General features: G+C 45.5%; 1 protein-coding gene across 8 annotated transcripts in view; it reads right to left on the bottom strand.

Annotated features, from left to right (window-relative positions):
- The window catches only part of Tenm4 (teneurin transmembrane protein 4), a 715,396-nt gene that overhangs the window by 136,050 nt on the left and 554,075 nt on the right, over positions 1-25,271 (bottom strand). For all 8 annotated transcript variants that reach the window (XM_013511959.1, XM_013511956.1, XM_013511957.1 and 5 more), the window contains 2 exons: positions 4,386-4,487; positions 2,343-2,537 (listed from right to left, as the gene is read on the bottom strand). In XM_013511959.1, coding sequence (XP_013367413.1) covers positions 2,343-2,537; positions 4,386-4,487 — 297 coding nt within the window. The remainder of the gene's footprint in view (positions 1-2,342; positions 2,538-4,385; positions 4,488-25,271) is intronic.

Raw genomic sequence — 25,271 nt, 5'->3', positions numbered from 1 at the left:
ATATGGGGCAATAAACTTCAGAAGAAGGAAGAGAGAGAGAAAAAAGTAAGCTTGTTAGCTGATGTTTTATAAACACAGGGAAACGAGTTGGTGCAGAGCCAAGGGAGGAGGAGGGGGTAGTGGGCGGGGGAGGAAGGCCCGGAGAAAACCCTGTTATAAACACAGGCCTATGCAAGGACGCCTCACCAGAGAGAAAAATAATAAAAGGAATCAGTCCCAGATGGCCCTCCTCAGAAAAGAGAGCAGGAGTGAAAACATTTCTTTTCAAATAGATAATGTAAATCAGACTTCTAAACAACATTTTTTCTCTTTGTAAATAACCCTGCAGCTCTGGGGCAGTGTCCAGTGCCCTTTTGTCTGGGGACAGACCCCCAGCCCCACCCCACCCCCGGGCCCACACGGAGAGGCCGCCGCTGTTTCCACAGGGATCTCCTGTTTCCCCTGCTTTCTCAGGGTCTTGACCTCGAGTGACCGAAATGAAAGGGAAAGCAGATGAAGCTCCCCGTACTCTGGATAAGGAAGCCAAGTTCTTTTGTTGCAGGGCTGGAGCTCCTCGCCTGTGTACAGCCCAGAGCAATCCCCATCAAAGCCGAGAGGTGCAAGAGGTCCGTCTCCGGAGGCCAGGCCTTTCAGACACTAATCCCTTCTCATTCCCTACTCTTAGAAAGTAGCCTGTTAGCATCCTTTCTCTTTTAGGAGAAAATGATGCCTTACATGGAGGATCTGTGTTAAATTCCAAATAGATTTAGAAGACCAGCTCTCCTTGGGGGCCTCTTCTGTCCACTGAGGGAGAGGCCAGGGCACAGAGGGAGGAGAATAGGACATAACAAATGCACATCGTCACCCATCAGCTTTGGACCAAGACTCTATCCGTTTCAAAAGACCCTGGATGAAGTAAGTGGGGTGAAATGTGCTTCAACTGTCCCCAGAACAATACTAATAATATAAGAGCCGCATTTATGGAGCATTTACTATGTGTCAGGCCCTGAGTTACATGTTTTATATGGGTCATTTAATTCGATCCTCACAATGGCCCTCTGAGGAAGGTATTCACATTTAGAGGGGAGGGAACTGAGGCTAGTGAGTGGCATAGCCATGACTCAAATGCATATCTGATTCTAGAATGTACTTTTTTTTTTTTTAGTACTGGGGATTGAACTCAGAGGCTCCCATATGCTAGGCAAGCACTCTGACACTGAACTATGTCCCTAGCCTTTTCTAATTTAATTTTATTTTGAGACACAGTCTTATTAAGTTACCCAGCCTGGCTTCAAATTTGTGATCCTCCTGCCTCAGCCTTCTGAGCGTCTGGGATTACAAGACTGTGTCACCGTGCGTGGCCCAGAAAGTATACTCGTAAAAGGTACTCCATATGCTTGTTGGTGAGGCTTCTTCTCTTGTCTGGACACCCATGCAGCTGAGATAGAAGAGCACTGGAATGACAGGGAGATGACCTGGGGTGAATCCTAGCCCTGCTCTATGACCCTGGACCTGTAACTGGCCTTCCCTGGGCCTCAGTCTCTTCGTTAGTAAAATACAAATATTCATGTATCTCACATGGTTAGATTTTCCATAAAAGAACTGATGTCATGCTTGAATCAGAATGTCACTTCCTATGCTTGATCTGCTTAGCCACGTGTTTACTTGATGAAGGAGAGAGGCATGTCTGTGAGCACTGAAGAGCCACACGGGAACACACACATGTGCACAAGTGTACTCACACACAGAGTGTAACAAAGGAAGGCGGAGTGTGGAGGTCTGTAGCAGCCTCCAATTTCAGAAATGGAGACAGAAAATGAGCAGATGCCCTTAAAGGGGGAAGAGGGTGAAGAATGCGGACTCTGGAGCCAGAACAGCCGAGTCGGGCTTGGGTGAATCATTCTGCATTCTGAGGCTCACTTTCCCTAACTCGGATGTGAAGATGCATTCTTCCCTATTGGGATTGGAAATTAGATAGTCTGAGGCCTCTAGCACAGAAGACTTCGGTCTGATAAATGTGCAGTGACAGTCCTCACGCCCTCTGTGGACCAGCCCCCTGACAACTTAGTCCTCTTCCTCTGAACTTGTGCGTGTGTGTGCGCGCGCGCGCGTGCATGTGTGTGTGTGTGTGTGTGTGTGTGTGTGTGACTGAGGATTGAACTGAAGGCTTCACACATGCTGAGCAAGTGCTGTACCACTGAGCCACATCCCCAGCCCTGTCCTTTTCCTTAGCACTGTTATTGGTAGGCTCTTGGTGTAGGGGTTGGGTTGTAGGCTCCTGTGGGCTCCCTGCTTCCTCACTGCCCTCGTAGCAGTGTGTGCTGGCCTCCATCTTGGAGGACAGTTATAGCCGAAGGCCTCACCTTCTTCACAGCTCTCGCCCTTGTAGCCAGGGTTGCAGATACAGGTGCCCATGATACAGGTACCATGATTGCTGCAGGCCACGTCGATGCACTGGTTGGTGGGCACGTCGCACTCCGCTCCCTTCCAGCCACTGTGGCACAGGCACCTGCCCTTCATGTACTGGCCGTTCCCACTGCAGAGCACGGGGCAAGAGGCTGTGGAGACAGCACCAGAAACCCAGTATGAATCATCACCCAGCATCCCCATCGGCCTTTCTCCCTTCCTTCCCTTGGCCTGCCTGGTGCAACCAACAGCCTCAGTGCTTTGCCAGAAACACCCACGTAGGTTTATCATCTGCTTCTGCTTTATTCCACTGTGGTTTAAACACATCTGGAATTGCAGGTGAAGATGCACAGTGCAGGGAACACTGGACACCGCCTTCCCCTGTCCTTCCCTACTGCTGATGTGGGTGGTGCCTGCCATGAATGACAGGAGGCTTCTGCTGTGTCTGATTCTCACAGAAAAAGACAGTGGCCAGGCCTCATGCTGCCCAGAGGCTCTCCTCCAGCACCCTCTGTCTAACAGCGCTCCGTCCTCACCTTGCCAGCCTCATCTGCAGCACCTTTACCGTTGCCTTTCAGCCAGTGAGTCTCAGCTTCCTTGTCTTTCATGCTCCACCCGCCCATACCACTGCCGCCTGAACAGAAGAGCTGAGTCCAGCTAGGACCTTTAACGTATTATCTTTCTACTCCGCTTCTTAGCAGAAAAGGTTTTGTGATCAGCCCTAGGACACTATATAAACATAAATTATATTGCATCGTGCTGCAAGTACTTGCCAGTCTTACTGAGATACAATAAGGCTGCTTTAGACATGACTCTTAACTTTAAGTGCATATGGGATGATACAGTAATTCTTGTTAGGAGGAATGACTCATCTCTCTCTGCACCACCTTCCCGGGCCCCCACCTGGCTTCTTTCCTTTTTAAAGCTCTCAGCAGGTAATCACTGTGCTTCCTACGGCTGCCAGCTCTGCTGCCTCCAACGGAGTCTATTTCACATTAGCTAAAATAAGAGAATCCCCAGAGCAGCATCATGGCATAGTGCTTGCGGGAAATGGTTCCCTCGGCCTCCAAAACCATCTCTGTCTTCCTCTCACAGACAGCTTCGCTGGCCTCAGCACTCAGGTCCAACGCCACTCATCTGAGAGCTGTCCTCATCGGATCTGCGTCCCTTTCCAGCGCTGCTGTGTGCTTCACTCATCGTGGTGCTGCTGTGAGGCTACCTACTTGCCCATGCATCCCAGAACACGCTGAGGACTCCCAGGCCTGGGTTTGCTCAGTGTCATAACCCCAGTCCCAGTAAAGGACCAAGCCTTAAGCGGGCATGAAGCAAACTGCTGCTGAATGAATAAAATGATGAACAAACTAAAAGAAGAGCCTATTTTTGTTTCCCAAGGACAGTGCCAAAGTCTCAGGACTAGTGATCTCCTTTGGCAGTTTCCCTCTTCATTCTTCCAGGATAGAAATGAAGGCCGAAAGCACAGGGTAGCAGGTAGGCAGCCTTATAAGCTACCTCAGTAGTGGTTAGTATAGAGGCCAAAGCATTAGGCAGCATTAGGGCCAGGTGTGAGAGGCCATCCTGGCCTCCCAAGTCCCTGCCTGGTGTCTGAGCTAAGATGCTATGTGTGCTGCTAGAAGGCAGTCAGGTTCCCTAGGCCTTCTACCCACAGGCCAGAAAGAAATTACACTTGCATAAAGAGAAACTTCAAAGATGCTTGGCAAGGGTTGATCACTCCCCTTAAAGGGAAAGGCGGCTTTGTAAAAGGACCCCATGCCACTTCACCTGCTCCAGCAAAGAACACTAAATTCACTTTGGTGCCTTGAGGGATGCCCTCCCCACAACCTTTGCGGATTCTACCTGTAGATCTTCCTCGATGGGCTTCTGAAGTATGACCCTCGGGAACCCTTCTGGGCACAGAGATGGCCTGGGCTTCTCTGCACCTGCTCTGAGAAGTGAAGCCCAAGGCTGCCTGAAGTGGGCCCCGAACCCTTGAGTATGCTCACCTCTGCCGCAGTCGGGGCCCAGGAAGCCCAGGAAGCAGTGGCAGGTGCCTGAGATGCAGTCGCCGTTGCCATAGCAATTGCTGGGGCAGTTATCCACTGATTCTGGGGAACAAAAGAGAGGGACAGCTGAAAAGAGAAACTTGTCCACAACACAGAGAGCTCAGAATCCAGCCTCGGATGAACAAGACTCTCAGGTCTGAGGGTATCCTGTGGAGAAAGGGTACCAGTACTATTCCAGCCCAGTCATGGAAAGAAACCAATGGAGGTGAAACTGTGTTGCACCCACTTGCTCTCAAGTATGTCTCAACCCGCATTAGGAGCTGTGTTCTGGAGAATGCCTGGGTCAAATTTTTATAAATCAGACTCGTCTCTACAAACACACCAGAGGTTTTTCAGCAAAAACACCACTGGGACAAAGTTTAACCTGTGAGGAGCGGTTTTCTTTGGGAAGTGGGTTCCTGGGTGATTTTTATCATCTTCTCAGTGCTTTGTATTTTTCTCATAATGGGCCAATATTCCATCAATTTGTTTTCCTGCAAAACTGCTGGGTATTTGCAAATCTCTTTTTCTCACCTCTGATTCGCCATTTGTCCATCCAGGTTGCCACCAACCGTCACTGTGGCTGGCTTTTCAGCTTTCTCCTTTTTTCCTATCCCAGTTTATTTACCACCCCACAGCCTGAGTCAAACAAACCTGATCATTGTCATCCTCATGTTTACTCTTTTTTTTTTCTTTTTTTGTACCAGGAATTGAACTCACAGACTGGTACTTGCCAGGCAGGCGCTGTGCCACTGAGCTACAACCCCGGCTCCCTTACCCTCATGCTTAAAACCCCTTCAGTGACCCTCCAATAGCCAAGATAAAAAACCCAAGCTCTCTCAAAAGGCATACACATTTTCCCCTATTCCCTTTAGATTTCCAGAACCTTCCACCATGCCTACTTTTTTACAGGAATGCTACTTGTTCTAACTCCTCCTCATCCCATTGGTAATGTCAAGGAAATGCAGAATCAGTTTCAGAAAGATTAGAATAAAACATGAGGTAATGTTTTGTAGCTCTAGTAAGTGAACCTGCTATCTGGAAAGTCTGCTTCTTTGGAAGAGCTCACTTCTCAATAATGCTGGGTATGAAACAAAACAAAGAAACAACTACACACAGAAGTTCCATCTCACTGAATCTGACCAGTCTTTGTGTATTGCTGTGACTTGTTCAAAGCCACAGATTATTAAGTCATAGAGGCAGGATTTGAACCCAGACCCTTGGATTTCAAGCCCAGTCTCTGTTCATGCCACTGTGTTGTTAGGGCCTCACAGGAATTTATTCCAGAGCCAAAGCCAGGGCGTGAACAAGGCAGGGCTGTGGGCAGTGAGGCCAGTCCTGAAGGCTGCAAAGGAGCTGATGAAGGGCAGAGAATTCTAGGACTTTTAGGCCGGAAGGGATTGGAGAGACACCCAGCCCTTCTTAATGGAGAAGGAATCAAGAGCTTCCTCCAGGTCACAGAGTGAGTCAGTGGGTTCAGACTGCAAAGCACAGGGTACAGTCAGTGAGGGAGGCAGTTAGGGATTCCACTCACTGCCTTAGCTCACAGCTTGCAGTCGAGAAGCCCACTGAGGTCTCTGGGTTTTTTTAAAATTCCGTTTATTGATATAATTTAGATATACATAATGATCACATTCATCATAGAGAATTGTACCTGTATATGATATATCTTGATTCTTCCTTTTTTCCCATTCCTTTCCCCTCCCTTTAACCCCTCTTCCCTCTTTATTTACAAAGCTTTGATCCCATTTTATCCTTCTGTTCTCATTTTTTTCTTTTCTGTTCCTTCCTTTCCCCCTTTCCCTCACCCAGTTCCCCTTTCCTTTTGAACAATGCCTTTCTATTTCACACTATCTATTATATGTTTTGGTCCTTATTTACATTTCCAGTTTCTCACACTGGAGAGACAATGCGATATTTACATGTGTGTCCAGTTTATTTCACTTGTGAGTATAGTCTTAAGGTGCATTCAATTGCTGAGAAATGTCTCAAGTTTATCCTTCTTTATGGCTGAGTAGTACTTCATTGTATTAAGAAAAACCAAAACACATCTTTACCCATTCATCGGTTGGTAGACATTTGGGCTGTCTCCAAGATTTAGCTTTATAAACTGTGCTGCTGTAAACATGAGTGTGCATATAAGAAACCATCAACATAGTGAAAAGACAATCCACAGAGTGGGAAAAAATTTTAGTCAGTTGTTCCACAGACAAAGGACTAATATGTAGAACATATAAAGAATTGATGAGGCAGGAGAATCGCTGTGAGTTCGAGGCCAGCCTGAACTGCATAGTGAAACCCTGTCTCAAAAAAGAAAACAATGGAAAAAAATCAGACCCCCCAAATTTAAAGACCCAATCCAAAACTGGGCATCTGAGATGAATACACACTTCTCAGATGAAGAAATACAAATGCAGGTAAATATATCAAAAAGTGTTCAGCACCACTGTTCATTCAAGAGATGCAAATTCAAACAACACTGAGAGGCCTCTGCTGAAGGAGGTGTTAGGACACAGAAGAGCAGCCTTTCAGGTTAAAAAAAAAGTGCTGCCTAACAGGGAGAACCTGGGCAGCAGCTTGCGCGAGAGAAAAATCTTTCCCTGGCAGTAAGAGGTCCATTCATCTAGTGTGTGTTTGTGGAACCTAAAACAACTAACTTCCCCTCCCTGAGCCTCCCCTTCCTCGGCTGTAAAATGATGGCAGAAATGATTCCCTGGATGGCTTCTTCTCCTTGTAGAAGTTCAGGAGTCCATAGGTCATTAGGAGACCAACTGTGTAAAAAGGGCATCAAGAAATACAGTACAGCACCAAAGAGCAGCTCACTGGCTGAAGGGTCTGAGCCAGCAGAGGGCGGGCTGCCTGGCGGGGGCGCCTGACCATGGAGCTGGAGATGGAAGAGGTGGCATTTACAGTGTGGTACCCTTCGTAAAAAGGCCTTTCCCCAGTGCCTTTCAGGGCCAACTTGGAAACTATTTTAAAAGTTCAGACAGAGTCTAGATATGCAGCTCCTTTTGTGTGTGAGGAATAGCACTCACTCTGTTTCTCTGCCAACACATGCAGGGTTCTAAGGCAGTACAGACACAGTGAAGAGCAAGAGAGTCTCATCCAGTGATGGCAAAACTTTTAGAGACCTCGAATGCACAAACTACAACTCAAATCTGCTTACTAATCGCAAAGTGCCAACACTGCAATGAAACCTGAATACTGAGGTTTTAGTTCAGAAAAAATAACTGTTATCCAATGCTCGGCGCTGGGGTGACTTGGCTCTCATGCTGCATCGTGCATCTGCTGTGGCATGTGGACCGTAGGTTTGCCACCACCGGACTGGTCCGACACCAGTCTTATTTCAGGGCCAATGGTGCAGGTCCTGGCAGAGCGAGGCCCCTGCTGGATTTGCCTGGAAGGGTGTACATTCCTTGGGTGTTTCAATCGGTAGTGGCTTTTTAAACACTGTTTTTATGAAAACCATTCTGGACATTTCATCCTGAATATTCTTTTAAAAGAATAAGCATTTTGAATCAGTTGGAAGCAAGATAGTTTCTCTTTAAGCTGCAGGCCACTGGTGCAGTGTGCAGGGGCACAGGGCAGAAGACAAAGGGTTTGCGTCAGTTTAGCTCTGCTCCTGGGTAGCTGTGGACCCTTGGCCACACCCTGGATCTGTCTGTACCTAAGTCCTCATGCAACCTTCACTGACAACTCCAATTCCTCTGCCAAACCCAGCTCAAATGCCACCTCCTCAGAGACGTCTTCCTGGAAGTTTTAACAAGCTAAGTTACTCCTGGGACTCTTTCTTACCCCTATTAAATTGCCATATAGTTGACTTTGTTGACTGTGAGCTTGAGTCTAGAAACCGAGCTCATTCTTTTTAGTGTTTATTTTGGCATCTGATACACAGAAGGGTCTCAGTAAATGTTTTATTGCTGGTACCAAAAGAATTCAACTACACGATCTCCCAGATCCCTTCCAGATCTGTCTGTGGTTCACTCCTTCTCAAACCCAATGGTATAAAATACGTCTCCTAGTAAAATCTCTAAAATTACCAGTTGCATTTTTAACAGGATCAAGTGCAGATAAGTGTCACATACTTTCTAGATTCTGATTTATGAAGTCTGCAAGATACAGACCTGTATATCATCTGCCCCAAAGCCTTCACAGTGACAAAGTGAGGAAAGAATATTTTCTGTGACTAAGTATAGTGTTGGTTGTTCACTCTGACAGAATGGAAGCCTGCATGCTACAGAACTTGCCCCAGGCTGCTGGTGTCAGGGAAGGCAGAAGTTTTAGGAGACATGAAATCATTTTAAAACAGCAACAAGCAACGGAAGGGAGACATGTGGAGAGTATCTTCTTTTGATGAAATGTTTATGTACATAGTTTTTCTTCCAACACTCAGAGGAAATTCAGCAACTTGAGGTTCACATGAGATTCCACTGATAATGAGTCTTCACTGACCAGATATCTCTATGCTAAACTCTAGGGCAGAAGTGACATTTCCTGGCTTGGGAGAAGTGTGAACTTCACTGCATAAGTATGTTGCATGTTCTCAATTAGTGTTTGGTGAGGTTCTATCCCCTTTACCCCTCCTCCTTTGCTCATCATGTTCACATAGCAGCTGTTTTCATTTAGCAGAAGATGTACCTTTAGATCTGCTTGGGTTGGAAATGAAAATTCAGCTGCCTATGAACAAGTGATTTTCATAATTGGTATATGGTATAGTGGGAAGTGGGAGCTTCCTCTACCCCAGCTATTGATTTTCTATTATAGCAATGGGCTTTGGTAGGAAATTTGATTTTCAAGAACTTATTTTTCTTCTATAAATTTTGGACTGCAGAGTTTAAGTGTTTCTTTAGCTTATTCACTGGACACATGTTGGGAGTGGGCTGTGCTGTGATGTTGAACACACAATTGCTGGAAATACAAAGGGGCATGTGCAGAAGGAAGAGAAGACAGCAGTACTCCCACCCAGAGGAGGCATGAAACTCGGAAGCCACAGAGACCTGGGGGCATCCATGGACACACCCTTGTTGTCTGCCCATTGTCCTTTATCATGGGACTGTGTCAGAGAGAAAGATGGTCACTTCTGATACAGAAGTCCCTCTGAATCTAGGGTTAATACCTGGATTCATTCTTGTTTTCTGCTATCTAGCACCTTTTCTAGGTCTTGTTCTCTTGTAATGTGCCCAAGTTAAGAGGAGCTTGCATTTGCCCTCTTCAGGGTCTTTTCTTAATATATCAAAACCTCATTTTGTAAGATACCACAAAGGAAAGTCTCTCATGGAGGATAACCAGAACAGCCCAGTTGCCTACTGGACCCCTGCTTAAAAGGGCAGGAATACTGAACAAAGAAACATTCTTCTGTTTTGGCGCCTTCTTCTCTTTTGGCTCACTGTCCCATAAACACTCTTACCTGTCTCTTGCCCTGGTCTGAGCAGAGATCTCTGTGGTCACGGGACTATGATGTTGAAGACATCACGCTGAATATGGGAGGAGGAAGGACTATTGAAGACAGAAGGAACTCTCTGTGCAAGCGAGGTCAGGCCTCGTCTCCAACCTCATCCTTCTATTCAGCTCATCTAGCACCCTCTCTCGTCTTGATCCTTGTGATATATGTGAGCTAAGAGAAGCCTGTGTTTGCTACCTATATCTCATTCTTCTGTTCTGTTGTCTCTCTTTAAATTGTAAAAGTGGACGTCAGAAGCTCTTTGGGAGTGCTTTGTTGAAGAACCAAAATACACCTATGGCCCAACAGTGACCCACCTCTGACACCTCCTGACTGCTCTGCAGGAACAGGGACGCTAATGCTACAGGGTGAACGTGGACTCCTGGACAGCTGAAGGGATGACTGACACATTGTCTGGAGAGCAGCTGGTGAAATCTACACTCCATTTGTTCCTGACATACAAGGACTAGGTTTGTTATTAACAATCAAAGGAGGAGATGGGAACAAACTAGACAGCATAGCTAAGATTTAATTCTACAACTTGAGGTTGAGGGAAGCATCTAAAAGCAGACCGCTCTTTCCCTCAAATGGAACTGTGAAGGCACATGAGCTTATATTCTAATTTAATTCTTATGATAATGGAATGAGTGCCTTTACCACTACAATAGTTTGCAGTCTCAGGCTGAGAAATGAAGTCACTTTCTCAAAGTTACATAGTAGATAATGGTAAATCTAGAAAGTGAACTGTAATCTATGTGTGGCCCAAGTTTGTGCTACAGGGCCTGAGCCAAAGGACGGGCTCTGGAGATAGGCTGCCTCTTACTTACCACATGTCTTTGGATGAGCCATCTACATATAACTCTCCTTTTCTGCAAAATGGAGCTGACAACCGCATCCACCTCAGAGAAGTATTCTAAAGAGCAAATACAGTTACGTTGTACATATAAAGAAGCTGGCCCAGGACCCAGCAGAGGTGGTCTGTTGGTTTTAAGGAAGGGTCACACATGCCTTCCATTTGTGAAATAAAACAACACACTAACTCAGTCTAAGGAAATCAAACAAGGAAATGTGGGTTACTGGGGGATAAATACACTCATATATGTACATGCAAAAGACACAGAAACTCCCTGTGGTGCAAACAGGAAAGCAAACAAGCAAAGTTCCTGCATGAGGTGGGGGCAGGGTGCTGGGTAAATTTTCTCCCCAGAGGGAAAGAATTGTCAAAGCAAATTAAACCTGTTGTCTCCCTGAAGCTTTGGCACAGGCAGACTTATGCCAATAGCTGAAAAAGCTTTCCTCTCTGTGCACTCTAGATTGGCACTGGGCAAGTGCCAGGTGCTGGAAAGCTGTTCCATGGCCCGTGAGGTGTCAGTCCCTAAGGTACCCCAGATTTCTCTGCAGATGATGGAAGTCAAAGCTCTTCAGTCTGCAACTGTCTAGGTCAATGCAGTGACAAAAGTTTGACAAAGCCCATGACAGTCTGGGCTTGAAGCCAACTCTTCACTGGCATTTGAACTGGGAGATCTGTTTCCAATCATACCCAGAAGTCTACCAACCACTATTAAGAGCAGTCCTAAGGAGGGGTCTAGGGAAGATTGTTGCTTTGATTATTTTGAGCCTCAGTTCTTTGTTAATTATTTTTTGGCGGGAGAAAACTAAATTTCGCCACTAAGAATGTGGGCTTCTTGAAGACAGGCATGGCATCTGGTTCTCTAGAGATTCTGGTGATTGCAGATATACAGACTCAAACACAAAGTACTTGATGGCATTGGTAGTATTGATAACTAAGCAGAAACATGATGGGGAAGTGGGAGAAGGCATGAGAGAAGCACTGCACTATAATCAAGCTCAAGAGAACAGTTAGGTGGCAAGAAAGTGATTGTATAATGCTTAGGATAAAGACAGCGATAGGAAGCTCAACTCCACTTTGCACTCTGAGACCATATCTGGAGTTCAGGAGTTCACATCTGGAAGCCACATGTAGGGGACTGATGAGTTAAGCAAGAGCATGTTCACTGAAGAGCAACCAGCAAGTGGCAAGAGAAGGGAGCTTCAAGCCACATTCATATTTTTTTTTTTGAGACAGGATTTTGCTTTCTAGTTCGGGTTGGCCTTGAACTCATGGTGATCCTCCTACCTCAGCCTTCTGAGTGCTGGGATTACAGACGTGCACTACCACACCGGGCTTAAAACTGTATTCAAATAAAGAATTGTTGAAAGGATTGGGCAAGTTGAACAAGGAGTATGTACTCTGTTTAAAAATATCTGAAGGGCTATTATGTGAAATGAAAATTAGACTTCATTTGTGGCCCTAATAGACTGACCTGCATCCAATGAATAGGGCCTACAGTCCTTGGGAAATAGACCTGGGTTAAGAGGAGAAAGAACTTTGCAGAAAGCAGGACACCACTTACTACATGAGGTTACCTTCTATTTATATGGATGTATCTGCCCAACTATTACAAACTTGACGGCAGGAAATGTGGCCTCCAGTAAAGGGTATCATCCCTGACTCAAAGCAGGTGTTTAATGAATGTTTGTTACTTGAAAGACTAAGTGAATGGACTAGGTGATCTACACGAGGCCATACCTGTCAGTCAGGGGATATACGCAAAGAAAGGGACCACTGATCACTGGTGGGGATCTCCCAGGGAGGACTAAAGAGAAAGTGTATAGCATGTCCCAAGCCTGAAATTTTAGGACTCTGCAGTCCACGGTGAAACGGAATATGCTTACACTGTGCCAACAAACTCGGACTCTTACCCTACTGCTGCTGTCTGCTAGTTAGTTAATCTTGGCTAAATCCTTTCTTGTCTCAGGCCTTTTGTCTACCAGAATCATTAAATTTATTCAGCAAATGTTTACTGAGACCTACTGTGGCTCAGGAGGTATTCTAGTGAAGTGGATGGCTGAAACGATCTACTAAGTCTCACATCTGTGTGTGACTGAATCAAACCAAGCTTTAGTACTTTGAAAACTGTACAAATAGGTAAAAAAGCTGATAAAACCATTGACATATTTATAGCCCAAGGTGGGCAAAATAAGACTGCTCACTTAAGGGCTGACTCTATCAGCGACCACATGAAAGGTGCCCCAAGCGAGCAGCTGAGCGGGCTGCACTGCATTGGAGAGTGGCATTCACTGATTGCCTCTGGATGGGGGCCGGGCCTGTCTTTCTGGGGCTGTTGGCAGCAGCTTGCACAGCTATTACAGGGCAGCTGTTGGCTCTGATTCTGCTGCCTTTCCCAGAGACCACTGCATGTGTGGTTCCTGGCTCGCCTCATGAGCGTATGTGGGGAGGCCACTGAGACACGCACCAACTGGTGACGACTGGTAAGTGTGCTTCAAGAGCACAAGGGCCTTTGGAGAGAGGAGCGTGCTCAGTACTTGGGGAGGCTTTTCCTTTCCACAGTCTTTTGCTCACAGCTGCTTCTGACGAGTAATACTCTGCCCACTGCCTGAGCAGCCAGGTACAGGTAGATCAGAGGATGTTTCCTTATCACTGCCCTCAACTGAATGGACTGGGATGAGCGCCTGACCCACAGAAAGTCCATTCATGGTCTGTCTAGTGTGCTGGCACATGGCTTGGTGCACAGAGGTTCTGGACAAGTCAGGACCAGGCCAGCTTTCTACTGTTTGAAGTAAAATATATCCACAGGCACTACAGAACAACTGGACAGGAGCAATAACTTCTAACATTCTGTAGTTGACAAATCAATTGTATATTTCAAAACAGCTAGTAGGGAGGACTTTGTTCCCAACACAAAGAAATGAAAAATGTTTGGAGGGATGGATGTGCCAATTACCCAGATCTGAGCATTACAAATTGCATACATGCACTGATATAACATACTGTACACATTATATAGTACATACTATACATGCTGTACGTACATACTGTATATATTGTACAGATACACAATTACGTCAATTAAAAATTTAAAAAATGAGAACACAGCAGCTGGTAGTGGAAAAGCCAAAAGATAAGATGGAAAGAAAGGGCCCAGTCAGGTCATTATGGCCAAGGAGGAGCCAAAGTTCAGAGGAAGTAGTCTTGAATGGACAGGAAGTCAGCCAGTCATCTGAAAATTGTTCCTGGGGAGAACGGTACCTAAAGAGAAACAGGGATGCCAGGAGCAAGCAGCCAGCAAAGCCCAAAAAAGACAGGAATGAAGGGGGCCCCCCGAGGCCGCCCAGATTCCCAGAGGCTTCTCCACGCCTATTAGCCCCACACCATCGTGCTCTTTCTGACTACTTCGCTGCCCACCTGGTCTTTCTTAAGCACCTAAGCATGTTTTTGCTCCTGGCAACTTTAAGAACTATAGCACATTCATTTCATTCACCGTGGCACCTCATCAGGATCATTGTACCTGATAATCTACAGGCTTTCGGGGTAACTGACAAGTACAGAACTGCATGTTTTTAAAGGATTTCCATATACAAATACATTTAACACTTAAAAAATAAAGGACCATGTTCCTTTATGCAGGATACAAGGAGACGTGTGTTGTGTGTAGGAAGAAAAGGTGGTATTCATTATGCCTCATTTTAGAGGTGAGAACACAAAGGCACAGAGAAGTTACCCAAGTCCATGCCGCTAATACGCAGTAGGGCTGGCATTTTACCCTGGACTTCTATTCCTCCCTAGTCTAGTGATTGGACTGCCTGTCCAATTAAAAAAATGACAACCTGCTGATTCCACTCTCGCTTCTAGTCTTGGTTCAGTTGTAGAATCAGGACTACATACACGATGCTGAAAGGGCCAAAAAATTCTAACTAGTACTTACTTTGTTTTGTCTATTGACATTCTGGTTTTAAAACAGGCCTACCAATCAGCATTAAAAATGCAACTGTATCACACTTAGGGAAACACTACTGATTCACTTATTCATTGATCATTCATTCATTAATTCATTCAAACAAGTCCTTATTCTCAAAGAGCAGTGGGAAAAGCTTGTCTTTGGAGGGAGGCAGGTTGGGTCTGAATTCCAACTGTGTTATTTCTGAGGGTGAGACTTAGAAAAAGTCACTCTATCTGAACATCAATTTCCTCCTCAGTGAAATTAGAAGCCACCTACCTAATGCCATATAGATGCATCTAGTATATAAAAAGTGCTTAGGAAATATTGGTTTACCCCTGCATAATTGCAGTCATTTTAAAACTTTGGCTTGTGTCGAGTAGCTGAAGGCTTGTTAAAACTCAGATTGTTAGGTGCTACACTGAGTTTTTGATTTAATAGGTCTGGGGTAGCGTCTCAGGGGATGCTGCTGCCTTGGGTCTAAGCACCATTGGGATTTTATACACAATCTATAAAGACAACCCAGGAGAGGCAGAGAGATCTCAACTGCACTCAAATGTAAAAAGAACTTGTGGACCAGTTCCAAAGAGGAGGGCTGGGTCTTCCAGGAGGTAGCCAGTGAATAGCTCTTAGAGAATAGACAGGCTTTTGAAATGCAAAGCAGCTCTGGGCAGGCTGGGGGTGGAGCAAGAGCCAGATCCAGAATAATCATTTTTGCTGCTCCCACGCAGTGACCTCCTAATCATCATGCCAACTTCATGTCAAACCTGTCTTTGGGACAAATTACTTGAGAAATCAGTTTTTAAAAGCTCAACTCAGCTGCTGGCTAGAGAGCTCTGTCTAATGAGCATCACTCTGTGTTGAATTATTCCACGATGACAAGACAATGCTGCAAAAGAAACAGGCTCCAAAGAGGGGTGTGTCCATGAGTGTAGGGGAAAGGCTGCTAATTACTCTCTGATCATTTTTCTAGCTAGTCACCAAGCTCAAAGCTGCTTACAAATCACACAGAAAACCAAACACCCCTCACCTGCCTCTTAAGTCAGCACTTAAGAATGACCTACATCGCTGTAAGTAAAAATGACCTACATCGCTGTAAGTTAAAATCCTCTAGATTGGCCTGGACTTCACTTAGGAAATGGAAATGTTCGGGCCAAGTCACCCCTGGCCCGGACCACAGCATGCGCATTCTGTGTGCACTCTGCCTCCAGCCCTGTCCTGTCATCTGTCTGGAGCTGTCACCCTGGACCTGAGTCTTCTCAGCCCTCTGTCCCTTCCCTGGCGTAGACATCACAAATAGGGTCCCTGCGCATACTTTTGCTTGTACAGTGTTTTTGATCATTTGCATTACTGCCAGAATTTTTAAACAAGGGGATTTCAGAAGAATATTTCGGGGGGGGGGGCCGGAACTTGGGAAATCCAGCAGGGTGGCAGTCTCCTCTCATTTACAGGGTCTCAAACCTTGTGGCTCACCACGGGCCCTCTGCAGTTTCCTACACAGGTGTCACCTGCCTGGACCCTCACTGTGCCCCCAGGGCCTAGAGCAAAGTCCTCCTCACATCACTTATTCGGTGCTGCCTTTATGTACTGCCACATTCACACAGCAGCTGTCTTTCTACCCACTTTGCATTTTTAAGTCATTTATTTTCTTAAGCAAATTTATTTAAAACAGAAATTTAGTATTACTAGGAAACAATGACGTGATATACCTAATTATATCTTTTCCAGTTCAGTAGCATGTAAATACATAATTTTTGAAATTGAGACTGTCTTTGTATAATCTAACATCATCTGGAGAAGGACACTCTAGGAAATACCGGGCAGGGAAGTGCCCACGTTTCTGAACCCGGGGCTTCGGGCTCTAGCTTCCCTTTCTATACTAACTTCTTCAGGCTGCAGGTGGCGCGGCAGCTCAGTGGGAAGGCGTGTGTGCGCTCAGCATGCGCGAGGCCTTGGGTTCCATCCAGCATCGAAAACCAAAGCGAACACAAAGCACACTGCTTTGCTGCATAAGTCTCCCTTGTGCTGCTGCCTCAGTACCTGAACACCCCCTTTCCAGCCTCCTAGATGCAACCAATCCCTGTAACTTCCCCTTTCAACCCTGTTTTCCCCTTATCCACTTGTCCAAGTCCTGTCCCTCCCTCAGACCCAATCTCAATATTACCTCTTTTGTGGAGCTTGCTCCACTTCTCCCTAGCAAGGCATGTCTCATCTGCTTCCTAATGGCACTTTACTCGTCTCTCTCACTCATCACCTACTGCTCTGCTTTGTACTCTGGTTATTTACGATTATTGCTGTTTTCCCCTAGGAGACAGCAAATTCCTCAAAAGCCAGGATCCATTTCCAGTTCTGTCTCTTATCTGTGCCACCCAGTGACTGACACACTGCTTTGTCTAGCAGAGCTGCTCAAGCAACACTCAGCAAATAGCAAATGACAAAGGGCAGTGCGTGGTTGATTTCACGTCCCTCCGTGTGCTCAGCCTCAAGTCCTAAGGCTGGGCTCCTTCTCTAGGGCCAGGACTTCCCTCCCTCCCTCCGCTCCTCTCTCCCTCCTCTCCGTCTTTTGAATTTCATGTTTATAAATTTTTCCAGGCTCCTTGGGGCCCGGATTAATTCCTTCCTCCCATCTGTCCTTCCTTCCTTCTTCCCCCTTTCCCTCCCTCCCTTTCTTCCTTTTTTCTTTCTTTCTTTCCTTCCCTCTCCTCTACCTTCCCTCCCTCCTTTCTTTTGAATTTCATTTTTATAGACCTGCTGCTTCACTTTCATGTCTCTTCCTCTGGGCCTGTTACATTCAGCTAAACACAATACTGGGCTCTCTTCTCCCCAAACAGCACTAACTGTGTGTGGGGGGAACATGCGGTAATAAAATTCTGCAGGGTCTCAATTCTTTTCTCTAGCAAGAGCTACCAAGATGGCTTCTATGAGTTATACACTTGAATTACTTCTATCAGGATATAACACAATAAATTGATTAGCAAGATGAATAAATTCTCCAACGCTGGTGGATTTTTCTTTACAATAATTATAATGTGTGTAGGTCAGTCACACAATGATTTGAACAATATTTCTTTCTCGCTTCTCTACTAGATAACAGTCAACGTAATAACTTGGGTCTATATGTATGGGCCAGAGGCCAAGTTGGACTTCTGCTTGACACCAAATCCTATTAGAGATCATGGTAATGTGATTATATGTTCAAGTTAAACATTTTATAGCTACTGTAGCCACCTAGATAGATCATTCCCTCAGTCTCCAGGCACAAACTGCCCAGTGGCAAAAGTGATAGCTACATATCTTTCAAAGAACTGAGAACAGTTGCCGCTGTGAAAAGTTTATACAACCTTCCGGCCACTTCTGACTCCTGAGAAGCAACAGGATTTTGAGCCACCACTGGGCTGGGTTCTAGCACAAATGTTAGCCCTGCCTAAAAGGGAAGGCTGAGCAATGGAAGGCTGGCCTGTCTGTGTGCCACGGCTGTCTGCTCTCTCCCCAGCAAGAGGGTTAGGAGGCTTCTAGCTCCTACATTCAGCTGTCAAGACTCTAAGGTCACCATCAAGGACTAGACTACAGTCTGGCTGACCAGCCTTTCACACAGGCCTTTGGTCCTTCTGCTTCCCTACTGGCTGGTATGTGAGTGCCAACCTAGGTGTGGTTAGTTGGAATCCTGCCTCTCTTTGCTTAGTCACTGTGTTGATCAGTTTTCCCATTTTTGGGACAAAATACTTAACACACTTAAAGAAGGACAGGTTTAATTTGGCTTATGGTTTCAGAGATTCCAGTTCATGGCAGGCGGGTTCTAAAGCAGAAACATCATGGTGGACAGGCATAACGGAGCAAAGGTGATTACTTCATGCATACAGGAAGCAGAGCTCAGGGGAAGAGAGTCTGAGGGAGATACCCTAAGGGACCCCACCTTCTCCAACTGAGCTCCACCTCCTCACAACACACTCAGCTACCAAGACTAGTGGATTAACCCATAGCTGGTTGCACCAATGCAACCCTTTGTCCTGTAGTTACTTGGTCCAGTTGAATTGATGATTAAGATTAACTGGTGCAGTTCTTGGCCTAAGACTCTGAACCTTCAGTTCCTCAGTGCTGGAGCCTATCACTGACATGATTAGCTTTACATAGATGGATCTCCAAGTCCAAGGCTGAGTGTGGACTTTGCCATGAGACAGGCCTGGATTTGGGTTTCTAGCTCTGACTCTCACTAGCTTGGGCGGAACATTCAGCATCTCTGAACTCTGATTTCCTCACTTAGTTACCTTGCAGAGGGGCTGGACAATTAAATGAGACAATGTATATGAAGCACTCAGTGGGGCTTTCAGGAAATGTCTCATCAGTGGTAGAGAAAAGGAAACCAAACCAAACAGAGCAAAGCCATTTGGCATCCATGTCAGGCTGTGTGGTATAATGGAAAAGAATAGGTTTTAGAGCAAGACCCTGGAGGTGCTGATCCCACTCTGCCACCTCCTGTGCAACCTTGAGCAAGTCTCTTTACCGTTAAAGCAGCTGACAGCCAGTTAATACTGCAGTATCAACAGCTGACATACTGTGGATGGGGGTCATGGACCCCCCCTGTGGGCTGTACCCTGGATGACCTTTGCTTGCTCCTCCTCCACCAGGGCTCCCAACATGCTGTGCATGCAGGTAGGTGTACCTTATGAGGACTGGTTAAGAAAAGCCTGACTGCTGGCCCGGGAAAACAGCAATCAGTGCTCCAATACCACATCCATACAGTACTGGCTGGTATTAAGGAACAGTTGGGTCGCTGTGAAATCATGTTTCTACTACACCAGGATGGGCGTATGCAGGTACTGGGGCTGCTAAAGTCTCTTCTTTATAGCTCACCCTTCCCTCACTGATAATACTTCTCTGTTCTATGAAAGGTGAGTGTCAAGGATTTAAGCCCAATCCATGGAACTGCCCGGGTGCCTTTGCCATGAATTCTCTCTATACTGCTAATATCTGACTTCCTTTTCCTGTTACCACCTACCCTGGACACCTATGGCAAAAGGCTCTTCTGAGGACCTGGTCCTATCCATTCAGAGGGAGTGTGTGGGCTCCAGCAGCCGTGTAGACCATGCACGCAGGGAAGCCACCAGACCTGTGACCTGCTCACTGTTCACTTGAATTGAAGCTTATAGGGGGCAGTGCTGGGCTTGCTGGATCTTCAGGTTTCTAAAGGATGTATGAGAAAGCAGGGAAAATGGAGCAGCACCCTGCCAGGGGACAGACTCCTCCCTGCTGAGCATTTTGATCCTGAGCCCTGTCCCTGTACAGGTGGTATTTCTGCCTGTGATAGCTGCTGCAGACCACAGCTGCACTCTGCCTGCCATCCCTGGCAGCCAGCCAGAGTTCCAGAGGATGCAAGTGCATGCCCTCTCCAGAGAAATCAGGCCTGAAGTGACTGCTGCTTTGGTCATCTGATGGCTGGTGAGCACAGGCTCTGACTTTCTGGAGGCTTGGTAGGAACAACTTAATTAATGATGGGTGAATGGAATCTTTCTTCCCTCTGAGACCCTGAGGAAATCTCAGCCTTCACACCCAGCCAACCAGGACAGCAAATTAAGAGAAAGACCTGGCAGGTAACACTTGCCAAAACATTCTGTGACAGTCAAGGAAGGGCTGGAATGCTTGGTCTATCTTTCCATCTGTGCTCCACTGATTTGTAGTGAAGATCCAATTTTTAATAATAAGGCAATGAGGCAGCAATATTAACAGCACATTTTGAGTCCTACTATATGCTGGAAACTGCAATAAGTGCATTAATCTCATGCTTAATCACAGCATTATGAATCAGATGTCAGTGTCCCCATTTTTCAGCTGAGGAAGTAAAGGCCTAGAGAAGTAAGATTGCAGAGCCTAGTGGAAGAGGCCATCACAGAGACGGGTGGCTATGTGCATGGTGGTGCATGCCTGTAATCCCATTACTCCCTAGGCTGAGGCAGGAGAAGAATCACTGTGAGTTTGAGGCCAGGCTGGGCTACACAGTGAGTTCAAGGCCAGCCTGAACTACTACATCACAAGGTCTCAAAACAAAAAAACAAAAAAACCAAAAAAACCCAAAGCAAAAACCAACCAACCAAACAAAAAGATTGCAGAGCCAAAAACTGTCAGGCCACCCAAATTAGTTACCGGAAATCTGCTACATGCTGGGTACAAGGGATTAAGGGAATCCCTTGCTCTCTCTTCTCTGTCTTCCTTAGCACACTGCCCCAGCTTCCTGAGCACTCAGGCGAACCTGCACATAGCCACCCGTCTCTGTGATGGCCTCTTCCACTGCAATGCAGACTAGAGGGCCAATGTAGCCTTTCAGCTCCACCTGAGCCTCAGATTCTAGTTCATGGCTTGGCAAAGAGCAAATGCTTGGCAAGCAGTCAGCTGAGATGTAAGGAAGACGGGGCCTTTTACTTCTCTCATACTTTCATAGGGGCCAAATTTCAGTAAGTGACTGCAGCAAATAAAAGGATTAAGCTCAGAGGAGAAAACAAACTGCAGGGAAGCTGCAAGGCTTTGGCTCAGCCTTGGGGTCTAAGCAACTTTTCTGAGCAGAGAGGCACAGGGAATCCTCGCAAAAAAGAACAGTGTTCCCTTTTGGGGAGCACTGTACAGCAGGGCTGGAATGTGGGATGAGTAACAGGATTAAAGTTGGAAAAGGCAGTCAGCTGGCTGGCAGACACTAGGAAAGAGGGACAGAAGAGACTTCTCAGAGCTGGAAGGACCTTTATTTTAGGTAAATCAAACTGCCCACTGCCGAAAATGCTTCTCTCTGAACAGCTCTTGGAGACCATCCATGATCAGGCTGGCTGGAAGTGCAGATCTGGGCCTAGGACTCTCCCTAAAACTTCATTCAGAGCCTCAGCCAGTCAAGATGCCTCTGCTTTGAGATTCAGACCAAAAGTACAATTGCAGTAAAATAAAATGAGAACCTACCACATGTCAGGCAGAAGGCCTGTGCATTGCAGTGACTCATTGAATCCTTCTGAGGCTCGGGGAGAACAGTGAACATCCCAAGGTCTAAAAGCTGGGTGGCTGCAGAACCAGGATGGGAACCCACTCTTCTCATTCCCAGCCCTGCCCCTGACACCCAGCAGCCTCCTGTCTTCCTGAATCTTTGTTCTGTGGTTTCCTTTCTTCCTAACCAAATCCTCCCACGCCTCTTTGTTCATCTGAGGCTGTAGTGACCCTCAGTACTGGCCTCCTCAAAATTCTGCTACAATTCACCTTGCACAACGGTGCCTGCTACCTTCATGCTACCAGTTGGGCTGTGAGATGCTCTTGAAATACTAGGACCTCAGAGTGGCACTGCTTTATCTCTCCTAGGGAGCAGCACGGTTCTGAGTGTGTGTGTGTATATGCCCATGCACGCTCATGTGTATGTAATCTCTGATATACAGGTTTTCAAACTGATTTGATTTTAATCAGAATTAATAGAGTTGGGCATATAAAGGTGAAATCTATATTTGGACAACTGTGTGACTTTCATAACTATAGGAAAATGCATGTGAAAGAGGACTTTGGAAAAATAATTATACTGACACCTACTGAACACATAGTGTGGCGCCTGGCCTGCACGCTTGGGGTGGGGTAAATCACATAATCCTCACTGCAAGGACTGCACCTATGATTAGTTTCTTTGTCCTATTTGTTGTCTTGGCCAAGGAGACACAGCCATGATAACATAGCTAACAAAAGTTTGGGGAGGAATTTGAACCTAAGTACTCAGGTTCCAGAACATATCCTCTGAAGCATTACCACAGCATGTGGAAGCCTCTAGATGGTCTACCTGCCTCAGTCACCGCAGTATCCTGAGCTTAGGTTATTCTGGATAATGAAGGCTAAGAAGAATGAACCCTTCTAGAAGGAAATAAATACATGCCTACATGGGGAGGAAGGTTGGATGTAGAACGTTGCTCAAATGAGCCATCCAGGCTGGGCTCAGTGAGGAGATGGATGGGGCAGGAAGCCATCTGGTCTCCCAGAAGTCCCTACTGTGACTTCCAATGGGCATTTTCAATATCCTTTGTGAGCATTAAAATGTTTCCCCCCATATCAAAGTAATATTATGTGCTTAGTTTAATAAGAAGTCAAAAATACTATAACACAGCGAAAAGCAGTAGTTCTCTGCCCTACCCCCCAACCTGAGTACCACTGCACCCAATTCTCGCTATTTCTTCTAGAATTCACTTTGGCGCAGATGTTCCTCTGCGTCCCATGGGGTAACATCCTGATTAACCCATCACAAGTTGAAAATGCAACTGATACACTCAGCCTAGCTTAATAACATCACAGCTTAGCAGCATGGCACACTATAGATGCAGTACTGGTTTGGCACATTGCACACTGTTAAATTCGAAATGCGTAGAACAGTTTCTGCTGAATGCATATCACTTACTGTACCACTGTAAAGTTGAAAAGTGTTCAAATAATTGTAAATGGGTGTCCACATTTCTAAGCAATATAGTTTGATCAGTCTTCTATTTTTTACATCTGGTCATCTGAGCAACTTCGTTGAAGATAACAATATGTAATGTAACAACCACTGTTAATCCCTATCATTTGGTTTGAAACCCCGTATCATTTTTAATGTCCTTGCTTTGATTTGTTTGTCTTTTGCTATTGTTCTTTGGTTTTTACTATTCTCTTTAAAATAAAAAATAAAATAAATAAATGAGCAATATGATTATAGACAGATTCTTTTCTTCATTGATATATGATGTTATTCACTAATTCTGTCCATTAAAATACCTACTACTGCTGTCTAGTATAATTTAATGGAAAAATCATCATTTTTACTAAATTCCTGTGTTTCTGTGAACTCTACCCAAACTATTAAAGAGAATTAACTACAAAATCTCTCAGAAACAGGGTTTTCCAGAGACCACACACATCAAGTCATCTGTTTGATCCAAACCTGGGGCTCTCTCTGCAAGAGCCCCTAGTCCTGCTTCAGTCTGGTCAGGCTGATTCCTAGGTCAGCTAGTCTGCACCCACCACCCCTGGGACTTCTTACCTCCTTCTTTCTTGAATTCCTTCTGCTCTGGACGCTCCTTCTTGGATTACTTTACTGTTTCGGTGGAGTGCATGTGCCAGTAGCTTTCTGAGAAAAGGTGAATAGGAGCTATGATTTTAGGTCTTTTGCATGGCTGGAAATACTGGTTCTTTATTTTGCTCTTAGAGTTGATTGATAATTTGAGTATAACATCTTAGAAGTTGGAAATAATTTTCCTTCTGAATTTTTAAAGTCATCTGTCTTCACGCTTCTCACTGCTATTGATAAATCTGCAGGTATCTGTTTTCCTACCCTTTGTACGTAATGTTTTTGCCCTTAGGAACTTTCAGGAAGATGAAGGACTTTTTAAAAATTAACTGTGCAGCCAGGAGTGGTAGTGCACACCTATAATCCCAGCACTCGGGAGGCTGAGGCAGGAGGATCACCAGTCTATGCTACATAGTGAACTCAAGGCTAGCGTGTCTCAAAAAATAAAAAATTAAAAATATGAACTGTGATGGCCACTTGTATCATGGCTCTCAACTGTGGGGAATATGATTGTGTTATTTCTCTGCTCTTTTGTAACAGTAAGATTATGGAGCTGCTGAATTGATTCTTTGATTTTCTTACCTATGTTTATCTTTGGCACATCTTTCCATTTATGGAGAGTTTATTTCACCTTTAATATTTTCAACGTTCAGGCATTCCTTCTTGTTTTCTGATTTATTCCTCTCTGTGTATATGCTCTTGTTTTATAGAAACAATCATATTGTTTTCTAATATCTTGATGGATTATTTTTTCTCCTTTGAAGCTTCCTTCTGCTGGCTACATTATTTTTGTTTCCTTCATCTTCTTCTACTTTTCTTTCTTTCCTGTTTTGGTCTTTCTCTCACTCAATGAAAGAGTTGCTCAGCTGTCTGATAATCCTCTGTTGTGTGCTCACATTTTTTGTTTTTGTTTTTTTGGTTTTTCTCCGGTACCGGGAACCGAACTCACGACCTTGCGCTTGCCAGGCAGGCGCTTTTGCCGCTGAGCTAAATCCCCAGCCCCTGTGTGCTCACATTTAAGAGTGAGATACCAAAAAGTTCTGTGTGAGTCATTGACTCTCACTGTAGGGTGGGGACCCATGCATTTTGTGAATAATTCACAAAAGGCACTATCCACAGGGTCTTCTTCAAGAAGTTTTTTTCTAATCTCCCTCCTGAGAGAGAAGACATGTTGGATTGTCAAAAAATGGGGTCTAGAAATATCATTTTCAAAATTTAGTGTATACTTATTTCCTGTTCTCAGCATGATGACTCTTTCCTGCCTCTCCTGGGTGACATCTTTAAGGAACACGCTTCCAATCCTCTGCTGGGGTGGGAGACAGGAGCAGCTTGTCTGTGTGTGATGTGGGAAGGAAAGCCAGGGTCCGACCGTGGCTGCCTCTTGTCACACAGAAGGGAATCCATCTGCACTCCCAAGTCTGTTCCTCAGCCTGCCTTCACTGTCCTGGGTGTCCTTCCTCATGAGGTTTTGCGTTACTTTATTTCTCTTTGGTTTCTCAATCAGCAGGTGCTCCAGGTTCAGTTCCCCATGCTGCCAACTCCACCCACTTTCTGTTTTCCAAAAC

Source organism: Chinchilla lanigera, unplaced genomic scaffold (assembly GCF_000276665.1).
Source record: "Chinchilla lanigera isolate Chin_1 unplaced genomic scaffold, ChiLan1.0 scaffold00013, whole genome shotgun sequence".
Classification (NCBI taxonomy): Eukaryota; Metazoa; Chordata; class Mammalia; order Rodentia; family Chinchillidae; genus Chinchilla; species Chinchilla lanigera.
This window is presented reverse-complemented; position numbering and strand designations above follow the sequence as displayed.